The sequence below is a fragment of the Aspergillus ruber genome (assembly GCF_000600275.1).
Source record: "Aspergillus ruber CBS 135680 unplaced genomic scaffold scaffold00032, whole genome shotgun sequence".
NCBI lineage: Eukaryota > Fungi > Ascomycota > Eurotiomycetes > Eurotiales > Aspergillaceae > Aspergillus > Aspergillus ruber.
Window position 1 is genome coordinate 15,733 of NW_024467328.1, and position 14,262 is coordinate 29,994.

Here is a 14,262-nt window from a genome sequence, read left to right on the forward strand (position 1 = left end):
AGTTCGATTCCCAAAGCAATGTTTGTGAAGTTAGGCTATGCGGAGAGTCGACATTGCGGCACCCTTAACCAGTACTACAAGTACTCAGGACACTGAAAGTGTATCAACATAATCCAGAATCTTTTGGAAGCCAATCATCCCTGCAGCTCATCTGCCAATGACTCTTCTCAATGGACAAGAAGATCTTTGTAATCGGGAATCTGAAAATCGCCGCGGATAATCCCGTATGTACTCACGGTATCGTGGGGGGAATCTTTGAAAAGATACAGGAATTCATGTCAGAGCAGGGATGGGAAAGCAAAGTGGAGGATCTCTACATATATGACGTTGTCTGTGACTTGGACGACGGAAGACTTGATAAAGGGATACTCGAACTACTGAAAGAGGAGCTTATAGGCCTTTGTGAGGGTTAGTATATTGTGATTGTCTCGACCTGGTTGTATTGGTATCCTGAACCATCGAGAACTTGGTGTTTGGAACACTCAGCGCCAGTCTAGTGGACACATTCTCGCAATTTGATAGCTTCGCTGACAGACTCTCGGCTGATAATACATAATGACTTTAGATGTCAGATATAATACTACGATAGGTTGCATAAATATGTTGAAGACTTGCCATAGATATCCTGTCAACCCGTGGAAATGGTACCATCTCACACCATGGAGACCAGGATAATCGCGCCAGGAAATAAAAAAAGGAACGGGGAAGAAGAGAAGCCGAAACGAATTGGATTCTGAAATTATTCAATGGAGTGTATGTACCTTTCTTCAATATATTGTCTATGATCGGTTTTAGCGGCGCTCGGTGGAAAACTCGGGCGACGAGCGGCGATAACAAGGAATTGCCCTATTAACTTAGAGATGAAAAATCCTATGAAAAAATGATATCAAAGAATGATTTTTTTTTTTTTTTTTTTTTTTTAAAAAAAAAAAAGGGGGGGGGGGGGGGGGGGGGAAGGGAGAATTCAGGGGACCAAAACCCATCAAAACAGAGAAAATAGGGATTGTCTGCAACAAAATTCACGTTGGAAGTCATTTACAAATGCTAACCCTACACCACAGAATAGGCTGGATATTATCAACCCTACTTAACCCTAATAATCTGGCTGTAGAGTTATCGAATTTCTATTTTTCTTTCTCTCTCTCTCTCTCTCTCTCTCTCTCTTTATATATAAATATATATCATGAGTCGACTCTTTCTTTGTCAGGACCTGGTTAAGTTCGTCTACGCACGACAGACTACAGAGGATACTCGTCCACCCAGTTCGAGAATAACCAACTAGCCATGTCACCTAATTCCAAGTCCATATCTCCGTTCTCGGGCAATGCAAGAGGAACGGAATCATTCGTGCTCACGAGACCAAGCTCCGATCCCAGGTGCTCGAATGCATGGCCGTCTTCATGCTCGTTCATCGCCCTCTGCGACTGCAGGATTTCCAGAGCCTGTCGCGCGCTCTTCGTTGCTGCCGTTATAACGTGTGCCGTGATTTCCAGTCCTTGTTCCATGGCTTCGACCTGCGCGATGCCCATCTGCAGGAAGACGTGGCTCTTCACGTTGGTCTCGCCAAAGTGGAGACGCTTCGCGGTGATGCTCGGGACTTGTCGAACTGCTGCCAGAAGCCGTGTTCGGTCTTCCTGGTGGATTTGGAGCAGTTTCTTATCGATTTGGTCTTCTTTGATCTGTCCCATAATTTCCAGGACAATGAGAATGGTGGCGTGGTGCATTATATGCCGGAAGAGTGACACAGACATCAGCAGCAATTGGTCAAAGTCTCGATCGGGCTCGGATGCGAGCAGAAGCAGGGCGTTATCGAGACAGATCTTGCGGGAATAGTGGTAGCGTGGGTCCTGGAATGCCTTGGTCGCGAACGGTCGATGCAAAGCTAGCATGAAACGGCGCGTGAGAAAGTTGACTAGGTTTCGATGGACTGTAGTCAATCCTGGTGCAGCAGAAAGCAAGTCCAGGCTCATTTCGGTGGCGGCAAAAAGTCTTGTTAGAGTGCTAGTCTCTTGGAGGACATCTTCGTATGACGGCTCGGTGAATGAATCATTCATGAGCCGAGCTATCGTCATGCGGGTCACTAAGGAGCTGCGAAGGACGATTTGCAGCGAGGCTTGGGTCAGGGTCGACAGAGTCGCCTGTCTGGGAGGCGTCGTCGTTGTCTCATCGAAGGCATCATCGTCGACATTGGATGGGGGCAGAGTATCGAAGTCGCTCGTTGTAGGAACCATCCCAAGGTCCATTGATACCTGCACATCAAGCTCCAAAACCGTGCTCCACAGCCTCCGTCGCATCTCAACATGGTAAAAAGGCATATCTGGAAAGTGACACGGGTCACGGTGTAAGCCCATATAGATGGCGGTTCGTAGCAGTGTTCCTTGCGCGAGCCAGATCCCCTGGGGCTTGCCGTGATTGAATTGAAGAGACACGGACAGCAAGCACTGAGCCTGTAGGCCCGATATGGTAGCTATTTCCTTGCACTGGGTGTTCGACAGCCATGACTGGGCCGTCTGAACCCACTGGCGCACATGAGGACGTACCAGGGCCTCTGTTTCTTCCTCGTAGCAGAAATGGACTCTAATAGACATAACCAGAAGGAGAATGACGATAAACAGAGGCCGTCGTGTGCCCGGATCATCCCAGAAGGCCGAGTATTCCCGGTGAAAGCTTACAATGTGGAGGATACGGAAGGGGCCCTCCACGATGCGCATACAATGATCGACAAGTATATTACTAACGTCCCGAGCTGGCAAAGTCCTGGCTGCCTCGTCCAATGTTAGGCTTGTAACCGTCTGGTGTCTTTTCACAGATCGTGCCAGAGCTTTGGAGGAAGCGATCAGAGCCTGCGCCTCAGATAGCAGCGACGACCGGGTGTCTTTAGAGCCCCCGGAGTTGACATTGCAGTTCGCTGGATACATTTCATCACACTGGTTCTCATTAGCAATACATCGACGGGCCCGTTATACACTAGAAATGGGGCAAGAAAAGCGAACCTGGCGATAGGTCGTGATGGGATGGGTATTTCCGAAGAGACAAGCTTTGGATAAGATCCCACGGACATTATGCTGATCCATCGGATCAGTCCTGCCGCGATGAGTTTCTGTGATACAGTCCCGTGCATGCGGGAGCTCCCTCTGGCTCCCATCGTGCTGTTTTGGTGCAGCTGCAGGGGGCGTGTCTTGTTCAGCATGGCGCGGAGTTCTCACGTTGGTCGTGGATGCCTGCGCGATACGAGTACCGAGACTCTCTGTAGAATTGCCTCTTGTCGAGCATTCGTCCCCAGAGGCCTTATAGACACAGCGTATCTCTGCCGACATACACCGGCCACATGGATCATTGCGGTCGCAACGGACTTTACGCCGATGGCATTCTATACATGAAAGCCGCGTCCTTCTCCGCTTGCGACGATTCTGGGAGTCCATTTTTTCTGTTGTTGATGAGTAAAAAGAGTGAAGAAAATCCAGGGTTCGGCCATGAATGGTAGTTGAAAGGTGGATCTCGGTGACGGGCGGGCTTATCGGTGTTTTCGGCGATACAAGAACATACGACAGCCGGGATTCACTGGTGGTCTATCGGCTGATGGTTAACTATAACTACCGGGGGCCGCTCCACGGAGATAATGTCTAAAGTCCGAAGAGCATGACGAGTGAAGCCCACTTCCCCTAAAAATGCTATAAAAGTGCTACTTGCTTATCCGTGAAACTCATCTCATACATCTACCCCAAAATATCGTGACCTCTTTTAGCCCTACCATCCTGGCCGATGTCTGTGATTATCTTTGGCCCGACTGGTAGCGTCGCTTCCGTTGCGGCACGTACTGCCCAAGAGAATGGAGCCAAAGTATTCTTGGCCATGCGAGACATTCAGAAGCCTATTCCTGGCCTGAGTGCTGAGCAAGAACGGAAAGGTGGTTATGAAAGAATTCATGCCGACCTGACCAGCCCCGACTCTGTCGCTGCAGCTGTGAATGTATCAGGGACAAAGCGTGCATTCACCTATCTTGCTCACGGTACTTCTGACCATATGAGAGCCACCCTCACAGCACTCAGATCAGCCGGCATTGAGTTTGTTGTTTTCCTGAGCAGTTACACCATTGCAGGAGAGCCGAGAGACGTTCCCCCGAGTGAAGTTATCCCTTACATCCACGCGCAAGTCGAGATCAGTCTTGACGAGATATTCGGGCCTGATAACTACGTCGCGCTAAGGCCCGGTGGCTTTGCCACGAACTTGTTACGATACAAGCAGGGAATTGAAGCTGGAGAGGTAAAAGTCTATGCACCTGGCTTCAAGTTTGATTTTATCACGCCCATAGACATGGGCCGTGTGGGCGGCACGATCTTGGTGCAGGGACCGCGAAATGGGCAACGGAAGGTGTATTTGTATGGCCCGCAGGTCATTGCGCAGGGAGATGCTATTGCGATTATTGGGAAGATTATTGGCAAAGACATTAAGGTCACAGCCCTCAGCGAACAGGAGGCTTTGGATCAGTACACTCAGGCTGGCATTCCCAAGCCGATGACGGAATATATAGTGCGAAAGTCTGGAGACACATCGAATGAGCTAGCGGACCACGCATGCTACAACATTGGCGTTGAGAACGTGCAGTTGTACACAGGGGAGTCTTCCATGGGATTCAAAGAGTGGGTGGAGGCAAATAGAAGACTTTTCATTCCCCAAGAACCCTGAAGTCGCCTTCAGCCAATGCTTACATCACCATCATTCGTACCCCTGACCACTTCGTTTGCCCGGTCTTCAGGATTGAAAGGGATCTGGCTAAAGGGGGGTATGCAAAAGCTGGTACAATTCGATTTTAGATGATTGATATCTTTGTGAAATTTAGGATGTTAGTGAAGGATCAGCATTTTCAGCACTCAGTAAAGGGGTAAAGGGCTGCTTAGCCCACTGCAAGTTGAGAACTTAACTAATCAATTTCAAACAATTCCCTCCTCGGCAACTGGCGGAGATTGTGGAATACCATGCAGCACCTGGATTACTATCCTTTTACTGTTACAGTGTAGTGCAAAGATGAGAGATGCATCCAGATTATGTGTATACTAGTGGTATTTTCAGAGATTTACGGCAATTGGGGATGTGTCACAAGGCAACAAGCAGGAACCAATTCATGACGTGGAACTAATGTTTGAACCTGAACCAAAGGAGGCAATTCGGCAGTTGAAACAGCCGCCTCTCTTGCTGGCCGTCTCGCCTCTGCTCTGGATACAAGCACCTTGGGACCTCTATCAGCAAACGACATTTCATCAATAGCATAACCGGACACTAGGCTTCTGTGCTTTGTACATCTATCTAGTCCCCTTCATTTCAAGCCTGCCAAATCTATTAAACCTAATACTATCTAAGAGTGCATTCTAAATGTCTAGCCTATTATGGCCGTCATGGTTGCAATCACTGCATCGTGCAGGATGCTGTGGTCTTGTTCTCGTCGAGAGACTGCCTAGTTCAGAAAGATCCTCCATTATATCTACTAGTTACCAAGCCGTAGCAGCCATTTTCGCTTTCTGATGCTCATTTGATGTGCAAAGCTAGAGTTCTTTTTTCAATACAATGCCAACTTCATCATTCAATCCAACTAATCCAATGCAATTAATCCAATCCAGTATAACATAGCAAAATCTGACGCAAGCGCACCCCCTCAACCCAACAAGTGGGCCCATAACTTCATAACGGGCCCTGAGAAAGGCAGGTTAATCTATCGAGTGGCCACGCCCGTTGTCATGATTGGCACTCCGCCCTCCAATCATCCCACAAGACCCGATAAGATGATGCCAATCCTGCATGTTCTGCATCATGGGGAGATCTGGGGTCTCCTTTTAATTACTATTATTATCATCAACCAAGTCTACCGTGGTCTATGGGTGGAAAATTTGTGTAGCTTATGTGGTTTCTGACGTCAGTGGGCTCGTTCTAATCAAGAAGAGATGGGATTGTGATGATGATGATGATGACGACCTTGGTATGGTATGACATCGATGGTAACTGCCTACGGTTGTTGGAGTTGATGATAAGGATATATATATTATAACGACTTACGCCGTACGACTTATACCTAACGATATCAACATATGATTCTTCCACTCAACCATCTACGATCTTTTATGTATTGAACCAATCCCAACACCAAGTATCAACCCCAATCTCAAACTCAATCCTGTCGAAACCAACCCCATCAAGATGTCTACCAACATCACCCCCCACTCCAAGAAACCCAACCCCCTCGACGACCAGCCTACAACCCCCATCCAAACCCAGCCCCTCTCCGCCGAGCAGGAACAGCGCGACTTACCGTCCGACGAGCCGTACGAGCGTCCTGAGGAGAAGGCTGAGACTGATCTCTCCATCCTGGACGGCAAGACAGTCAACAAGGTCGGCAATGTCGTCGACGCCCAGGGCAACGTCTTTGGGCGCATTGTCTCCGGCGATGGTCGACTGGCTGGTCGCAAGGTCGACGGCCTAGGCCAGATCTGGGGCGACAAAGGCCAGGTCCTCGGCAAGGCAGAGCTGATCCCCGGCGCTGAGCAGGAGAAGCCTGAGGGTCCCTTCTATGGCTTCGAGACTGCCGTCGTTGGCAAGGACGGCGTGGTGGCCGATGCCACGGGCAGCACAATCGGCCGTGTCATCGAAGGCGATGCCCTGCGCTTGCTTGGGCGCCAGGTCGACGAAGACGGCGAAATCCTTGACAAGAGTGGTAACACAATTGGTCGTGCGGAACGTTGGCAGCCCGATGAGAAGAAGCGCAACGTCAACCCCATGGCTGGTCGCAAGGTCACCCGCGAAGGAGAAGTGCGCGATGTTGACGGAAACCTCATCGGAAAGCTGACCTCCGGCAACCTGCCCACACTCATCGGAAAAGAAATTGACGACAATGGCAACGTCGTGGACAATGACGGCAACAAGCTGGGCGAATGTACTCTGATCGAGAACATCCCCGAGCCTGAGCCTGAGCCTGAAGCCGAAGAGCCCGGTCCATCCCCGGAGGAACTGCAGAAGCAGAAGGAGGAAGAAGAGGACCGCCAGCTGGCGAAGAAGATGAATGCCATCGTCGGCCAGACACTGGATCGTCTCCGCCCCATCTGCAAGACAATCTCCGAGGCAAGTCCCACCAGTCCAACAAATTCCTGCAAAAACTCAACTAACACCATTTCAGCACGTCGAACGCGCAGATCGCACTCCCAAAGAAGAACTCGATGAAGAAGGGCTCGTAAAACAAGTCAAGCCTCTTCTTGAAGAAGGCGGCAACATACTCCAAGAAAGCAACGGGGCAATTCGCGCCCTCGACCCGGACGGCCACGTCGCGGCCAATGCGAAAGCCCGCGCCGCCTCGCACGAGGCGTCCAAGGAAGAACATGCGCTGGCGGAGCAACTGAAGGAGCTGTCCGAGACGGTCTGCACGACGATTGACAACGCGAAGAATCGCATCGCGGACATGCCTCATGCGAAGAAAGAGCTTAATCCGCTGTGGGCGCTGCTCACGGAGCCGCTGGGCCAGGTCATTGCGGCGGTGGGCTTGTTGCTGACTGGTGTGTTGGGACTAGTTGGTCGTCTGCTGAATGGACTCGGACTGGGTGGTCTTGTGAACAGCCTTCTGGGTGGACTGGGACTTGATAAGTTACTGGGGAGTCTGGGACTCGGGTCAGTGACTGATGCGCTTGGACTGGGTGGGTAAGAATAAGGAATGATTCAGACGCAGTTGATCTTCAAGGGAGAAGGGTCCCGGTTTATAGTCCAATATCACACCTTCATCTAGTTATTCCAATTTAAAATTACTGCATATAAACAGAGATGATTATGATGTCGCTGTAGATTATGATCTTGGGGAAGGGGTGGCATAGTCGCTATACGCCCTCGAGCCAACTAATACACTCCGTCAGATTTATCCGGTAGCAGAGCTAAGGATAGAGTCCTAAATCGCATAGGAAATTGCATATCTGCCAAACTCATATCGTGAAAGAGAATAACCAACATACTTAATGAAAAGCTTGTTCCTATTGGATGAGAACTGATCCTCAACACCGGCATAGCAGATACGACCGTAGTCTCCAGAGTATTTACCGTAAATAATGTCGCCTTGGTTAGTCTAGGTGACAATCCTTACTGTGAATCTACTATTCAAAGTACGTTGTTAGCCAATCCTTATGTATGAGATGTTTTTGATACTCACTCTCCTCGACAGAACTTAAAGACGAGAACAGCAAAGATTTCAATATATCGAATAGCGTCAGAAATGTCCCTAGGAGTACACAAGGCCAGAAATGAAAAAGAAAAAGGTGGCAGTTGACCAGACTTAACCGATGAATTGAGCAGCAGCAACGCAGACTGATGAAGATTAGGAATGCAACAGTGCCTGTGATTCCTAAGAAGTATTGGACTGAAATGGATCTATCATGAAAGCCCATGTATCTAAAATGGCTGTGACATTACTTTTAGGCATTACTTGTCTAGTTGACAGAGAATACGCTGTATGAAAATGATACATGGAATATAGTCTTACGTTCGCTGATATTGACGTTGCGTCTTAGTCCACCGACTACAGATAAGTAGTGGGCAGGCGGGTAAACCGTTCAAATAGTCTCGACAGGAGGCAATTTTTTACAATTTTCTTAGAATAAGGAGGGGAAGGGGGAAGGAAAACATACAACAGCCGGGATTCACTGGTGGTCACCTACTCAACTACTAACCGGCCGAACCGGGGGTGAGCCATCACCCAGCATCGCGCAGCGCCGCGCGATTTCAATCCGGGAAGAACTGATGATCATTATGGCGACTATGACTCAACTGCAAGAAAGATTTCCGGTATCGACGAACATGAAGACGACGGCGACGGCGATGATGACGCCAACTATGACCAACATGATCCGCTACCACGGGGGTCCCCTGCCCTATCAGCAGCCGCTGGGGGCGCTAGTTTTGGTATTTTCAGTGAGCATACATGTGGATATCACACATACCACTAATAGCATACTCAGGCCGTAGTGTCCTATAACCTAGTGTTGCAGGCAGGAATGGGAAATCCAATGATCAATGGTACTAGCAAACTGATACGGCTTCAATGTAAACACTCTAAGGCCGGCTTTATACTGTTAAAGAGATATAATTAATTGTCATTTAGATAAAAGAAATATAACTTAGATACCGATGTCCTCGAGAAACATGGGTGAAAGGTAAAGCTCCGAAATCGCCCACGCGAAGTGGATGATATCCCCCTATCCACTCGATCTGCCTTGTAGAAGAGGTTCGGTCTCTCCAATTCTATGAACTTCACGATCATGAGATTTGCCACTCAATCAAAGCATCAGAATTGCTTTCACAGAAGTGAACAAGCCCGGAGTCCATGTCAGTCTCCCAGCCATAGCGGTAATTGATAAATTCACCCCAAAGAGGACCAACGACCAACCCAACAAAATGAGCCATGGTCTGGACATTAAAAGCTTGTGCAGCGGCACCTTTGGGGCGTATTACACCTGGCTGTTTGCGCTCCATGTCGTCTATAACAGTTTGAGACTCCACATACAGAGCAGGGAGATCCAGATTGAGGTTAGCAGATGGCCTGCGTGGCGGCTGTCAGGCTTACCGAAATAAGGTCCCATTAGTGATATAAGAGTACTCGGGAGAAAGATCAGCCCGGCTCTCACCGGTGATCAACCTATATTCAGGCACGACTCCCCCCTTTGGTTGATCCTAGCTGCACATAGAGGGGGGGGGTTGCGGCATTTTCAGCTGAACAGCCTGAGTGCCCACCCTGATAGCCAGGTAATTGGATCATCTATATAGGGTCTGTGCTAACATATGTTGACCATTATGGTCATGTTCCTGTAATGAATAATACGAAGTATACTCTACACCTGGTGAAAAATTTGTCACGGAGCATGAGCACTTGCTCAGTCATATGACATGCTTGATTCCTTTATGTTGATTCCTTTGTTCGGTTATAGGACGAGATTCCTCACACATTAAATAGTCCAGCGCTGGCAGGCCCAGCGTTCTTTCCTTTCCTTCCTCGTGCTAGTATTTCGCCAGAGAGTTTACCAATAGATTTATATTGCTTGAGACCGTCACGGAATGATCTGATATACTCTGTACAAAACCATTGAATCCCTAAAAGAAATGAATTATGCATGCAGCCCATACTAGTCTAGTCTACATTCTCGGCTCACCATGCTGGCTTACATTCTCACGGGTTTGTACAGGAAATAATTAGATCATATTATACAATTAGATGTCATCAAAGTACAGCTTGAATATAAAACGGAACAAATAATCCATATTCCATGCTCGTTTAACTAAATCTACAATACATACCATCATGAAGTACACTGCGCCCCCTGGCACCTTTCTTTTCACCTCGGAATCTGTTGGCGAAGGCCACCCGGATAAGATATGTGATCAGATTGCAGATGCCATCCTTGATTTCTGCTTGAAAGATAACCCTCTCTCCAAGGTTGCCAAAGAAGCTGCAGTGCGACCAGGCTTGGTCTGTGTGTTCGGGGTTGTCGAATCCGTCGCCGTCTTTGATGTCGATGCCATTGTGCGCATGGTCCTTAAAGACATTGGCCATGACACACCTGAGCAAGAGCTTGATTATCAAACTTGTCAAGTCATAAACCATGTCGAGCGACGGGTGCCTAGCTCTGCACATTCTGTGGACCTCGAGCCGGCCGAGGGAGAAACTGCTGGGACAGGGTATAATATTCAGCTATGCTTCCGATGAGACCCCTAAATTACTGTGAGCACTGTCGGGCTTGTTCACGTCTATCGCACAAATGCTAACTGACAACTTGTAGGCCCTTGACTAGACCTCTCCCAGACCCTCCACCCGACCCTCATTTTCATAAAATTTCATAAAATTACCACGCTTTACCTGATTTGTATGCATAAAATGGTAATCTAACCTAATATTATAATGTTTGATTTGTTTGTTCACCCGCGGGTGAGGGCGAGGTCTACCCTTGACCATTGACCTGTCGCATTCTTCCTTGGCTGCTCCTAAACACCAAAACGCAGGTTACAGTAGAGCACATGCGGGAGGATGGAAAACTGATTCCCCTACGCGTCCATACGATTATCTTAACCGCCCAGCATACGCCAGATGTGACCGTTGAGGAACTCCGTGAAGCAGTCATCGATCAGGTCATTCGCAAGGCGATACCGTCAGAGTATCTGGACTCCCAGACCATCTACCATGTGGGGCTTTTTGCTTAGTTTACCATGTAGATACTTTCTAGTTGAGCCACTGACCCATTCGAAACTACAGATCCAGCCGTCCGGCGATGTTGGCGTAACCCCCTCCGGCAAATTCGCGGGCGTCACAGGCCGCAAAATCGTGGTGGACACGTACGGCGGATAGGGAGCCTATGGGGGCGGAGTGTTTTCTGGTAAAGGCTTTCGCCAGGCTAGCCCTTCATTGCGGCTGTTGATTATAAGGCCAAGTGTCAAGCATCTCTCAATGCCATGGCTAGAATAGATAGTCTCATTTGTATACTATGAGTTTTACAGTCAGAGCATTTTGAGGAATTAGTGTGCCATACAAATACCGTATTACTTAGCTTCTAACATTATACTTTTGTATACCCTGGCTTTCTTCTATAGGTACACAAGATCCGAATCTCTCAAAAGATGCTGCTAAAGGACCTATGTTGGCATACACAGCCCTTCCCAATTAAAACATAGAAGCTGCACACTTATCCGCTTGCAACGATTTTGGGATTCCATTGTATTGTAGAAGGGAGGAACAGAGTCCAGAATTTTGCCATAAACGGTGGTAAAAAGTGGAGCTCAGGGACAGACGGATTTATCGGCTCTTTCGTATTATAATTACTACATGCCATAGCAGCCATATAACACCTCAATTAGACGAGTTACAGCCATAATAGAGTCACATTGGTTTTTAAAGCGTACATATGGCGGTTCGCTTTCCGGTTGAGTTGGCACAGCGGTACAGAGTGGACTACGAAGGGCAAACTAGGACTAGCTTCGGCTTATGCAGAGGTGAAATTTTATCACCGCAGCTGAGCAAACTATTGATACCCAATACCCACAGTGTGTGGATAAGCCGCCCCTCGCAGTATGATCTGCTTTGGAACGAACCTTATAAAATGCATAGGGTAACCGACATGAAGAAACTGTACAGAGTACGAACTACACGGACATACCAGATATGTCACGATGCTGTTCAAACAGTTCATACTATCAGTCCTCCTGGCGCCTCTTGTGTCCATTCAAACCCTTTCTCTAGCTGCCACCAGCAAATACTCTCCACCCATGAATGCGTCAAGAACTTCGACGGTGGTGCTGGACAGAGGTTGCGCTGCGGTTATGAGCTTTACAATCTCATGATGAGTAGCAACTCGGCGAGAAATACCCTGGCGGATTTGGACTCTGTTCCAGCGGACCAAGTCTTCACATACTTGGGCCACTATCATGATATTCGCTCGTTTATCAGGGACATTTTGGACACCGTATCTTCCAAGATATGACAACTGTTCCATGTCAATCTTGCTTGGTTAGAAAAGAATCATACTAAGCTGAATGCAGACCGACCACCTCAACTCGGCAAGGCTGAAGGCATTCACGACGATCATTCTACAAGGCTTTGCTAAGGAAAGAGCCACGTATGAAACTTTGTCCAAGCAGAAACTACCAGTAGATAACCACACAGAACTCGCGGGACATGTCAAGAGTCTTGGAAATGAATTCGAAAAGGCTCTTGCAGACTTCCTCCAAAATCCCAAACATGAGGCAAGTCATATAATGGCCGGTACCCAGCAAGGAGCTCTTTTTTTTTTTTTTGTTGTTGTTGTTGTTGTTGTTGATATGTATCTGTTTCTTCCTATCCGAAGTAAAGCCCCAAAAAATACAGCTTTGTAAACATCGAAATCCCATTACATTCAGCTGTGATATCCCATGATCATCGCTGCTAGATCGCATAATGATGCAAGATACTAAACGCACTAGTACTATATAGTCCTGGGGCCAACATTGACAAATCCCGAATGGTAATAGCTACAGCTAAAACCAATCTTAAGAATCCAAGGCACCCGCCGTAAGCTCAAAGGGCGTGCTGCTCGTTAGCTTTTCCTGTTATTACCTAACACCGAGTCTGTTTTTTCCACTCTCACTATCCTGAATCACTACACCATGTTGCTCATCAAGTACCTCTTAACCGCCGTATTATTCGTTTCCCCTGCCACTGCCGCAATTGATGCCAAACAAATTGCGTCCAACAAGAAGGCCATTTCTCGCGAGCTAAGCAGGGCGAAGGGCACCATAGAAAAATACGACGGCGGACTCATTTCCAACCTCATGGTAGCCAAGGCCTTCATGGCGCCAAAACCACATTTGGAACTGCCCGGAAAGATCTCGCTGGGCCTGATGATTAACGGATGAAGATAGCTCGGATATTATGGAATTATACAAGGATTTGTATCCCCAGGTGATGGACTTGCTGAATGTGGCGCACAACAAGGTAAGATCGAATTGTACACCTCTCTTCCTTTCACGCTAATCATTCAAATTAATTAGGCTCCCGAGTGCAAGAAGGCTGGCGTCCAGTATGTTGCACAGGGGATGTTCGACCATTTGCACGAGAAGAAGTTGGGAGATGTGATGAAAAGCCACATATCTGACGAACATTATCGCCTGGTGGAGCCATACTCGAATAAGATCGATGATGCGTTTAGAAGGGCCGCCAAAGCTTACCAGAACTGATAAGCTACGGTTTCTCGGGAGGAGTCCTTGGTCAGAGGTTCGATAATAACATAGTGAGCTGTCGATGCTATTACAATTAAATCTACTTTCATGTACACTCAAATCTACCAGTACAATCAGTCTCTTTCTTGGAATAAACATCAAGTTGTTAGATGGTAAGACTGCCTTTCCATACTTGCAAGCTGCCTCTCAATTTCCCTCCACACGCCCTTCTTCAAGTGCCACGTCAACCACCAGTTCCCATCCGCATCCTTTCCAATCACCGATCCAAGATTCAATAGCATTGGCCATCGATAAAAAGTTCTCGGTATGATGAGAGAGGGCTTGCCCAGCGGGTGAGTCCTCATTTCATTCGGACAATTCGAGCTAGCCACCGCAGACGAGAAATCGACGTCGAAAAATCTAGCTTGATGCCAGTTCGAGCAATGGATCAGCATATCTGACACACCAATCCACGATGCAAGTCCACTCCTAGCTTTACTCATGCCCTCTTCCTGAACAGCCGTATATGTTTGGGCTTGCTCTTTAGAGCGCTGGTTCAGA

At 48.0% G+C, this 14,262-nt stretch overlaps 6 protein-coding genes across 6 annotated transcripts; 5 read left to right on the forward strand and 1 right to left on the reverse strand.

Moving 5' to 3' along the window:
- Positions 1 to 998: 998 nt before the first annotated feature.
- EURHEDRAFT_416146 (uncharacterized protein) lies at positions 999 to 3,479 on the reverse strand. Its single transcript, XM_040782879.1, has 2 exons — positions 2,994 to 3,479; positions 999 to 2,927 (listed from the first exon to the last, which is right to left on the reverse strand). The coding sequence occupies exons 1-2, from the start codon at positions 3,420 to 3,422 to the stop codon at positions 1,239 to 1,241; spliced, it is 2,118 nt and encodes a 705-aa protein (XP_040635335.1). The 5' UTR covers positions 3,423 to 3,479; the 3' UTR covers positions 999 to 1,238.
- A 283-nt stretch (positions 3,480 to 3,762) lies between these two features.
- EURHEDRAFT_518184 (NmrA-like family protein) lies at positions 3,763 to 4,686 on the forward strand (the record flags this gene model as incomplete). The annotated part of the gene is made up of 1 exon (XM_040786644.1): positions 3,763 to 4,686. One exon carries the CDS (start codon positions 3,763 to 3,765, stop codon positions 4,684 to 4,686), a length of 924 nt encoding a protein of 307 aa, XP_040635336.1.
- A 1,164-nt stretch (positions 4,687 to 5,850) lies between these two features.
- Positions 5,851 to 7,881, forward strand: EURHEDRAFT_416149 (LEA domain protein). The gene is made up of 2 exons (XM_040782880.1): positions 5,851 to 7,107; positions 7,163 to 7,881. The coding sequence occupies exons 1-2, from the start codon at positions 6,190 to 6,192 to the stop codon at positions 7,679 to 7,681; spliced, it is 1,437 nt and encodes a 478-aa protein (XP_040635337.1). The 5' UTR covers positions 5,851 to 6,189; the 3' UTR covers positions 7,682 to 7,881.
- A 2,437-nt stretch (positions 7,882 to 10,318) lies between these two features.
- EURHEDRAFT_526039 (uncharacterized protein) lies at positions 10,319 to 10,723 on the forward strand (the record flags this gene model as incomplete). The annotated part of the gene is made up of 1 exon (XM_040786970.1): positions 10,319 to 10,723. The coding sequence occupies one exon, from the start codon at positions 10,319 to 10,321 to the stop codon at positions 10,721 to 10,723; it is 405 nt and encodes a 134-aa protein (XP_040635338.1).
- Positions 10,724 to 11,000: 277 nt separating this feature from the next.
- On the forward strand, positions 11,001 to 11,548 carry EURHEDRAFT_389321 (uncharacterized protein). The gene is made up of 2 exons (XM_040779777.1): positions 11,001 to 11,196; positions 11,267 to 11,548. The coding sequence occupies exons 1-2, from the start codon at positions 11,032 to 11,034 to the stop codon at positions 11,357 to 11,359; spliced, it is 258 nt and encodes an 85-aa protein (XP_040635339.1). The 5' UTR covers positions 11,001 to 11,031; the 3' UTR covers positions 11,360 to 11,548.
- A 1,866-nt stretch (positions 11,549 to 13,414) lies between these two features.
- Positions 13,415 to 13,719, forward strand: EURHEDRAFT_380796 (uncharacterized protein; the record flags this gene model as incomplete). The annotated part of the gene is made up of 2 exons (XM_040779337.1): positions 13,415 to 13,477; positions 13,534 to 13,719. The coding sequence occupies 2 exons, from the start codon at positions 13,415 to 13,417 to the stop codon at positions 13,717 to 13,719; spliced, it is 249 nt and encodes an 82-aa protein (XP_040635340.1).
- Between the last annotated feature and the right edge of the window lie 543 nt (positions 13,720 to 14,262).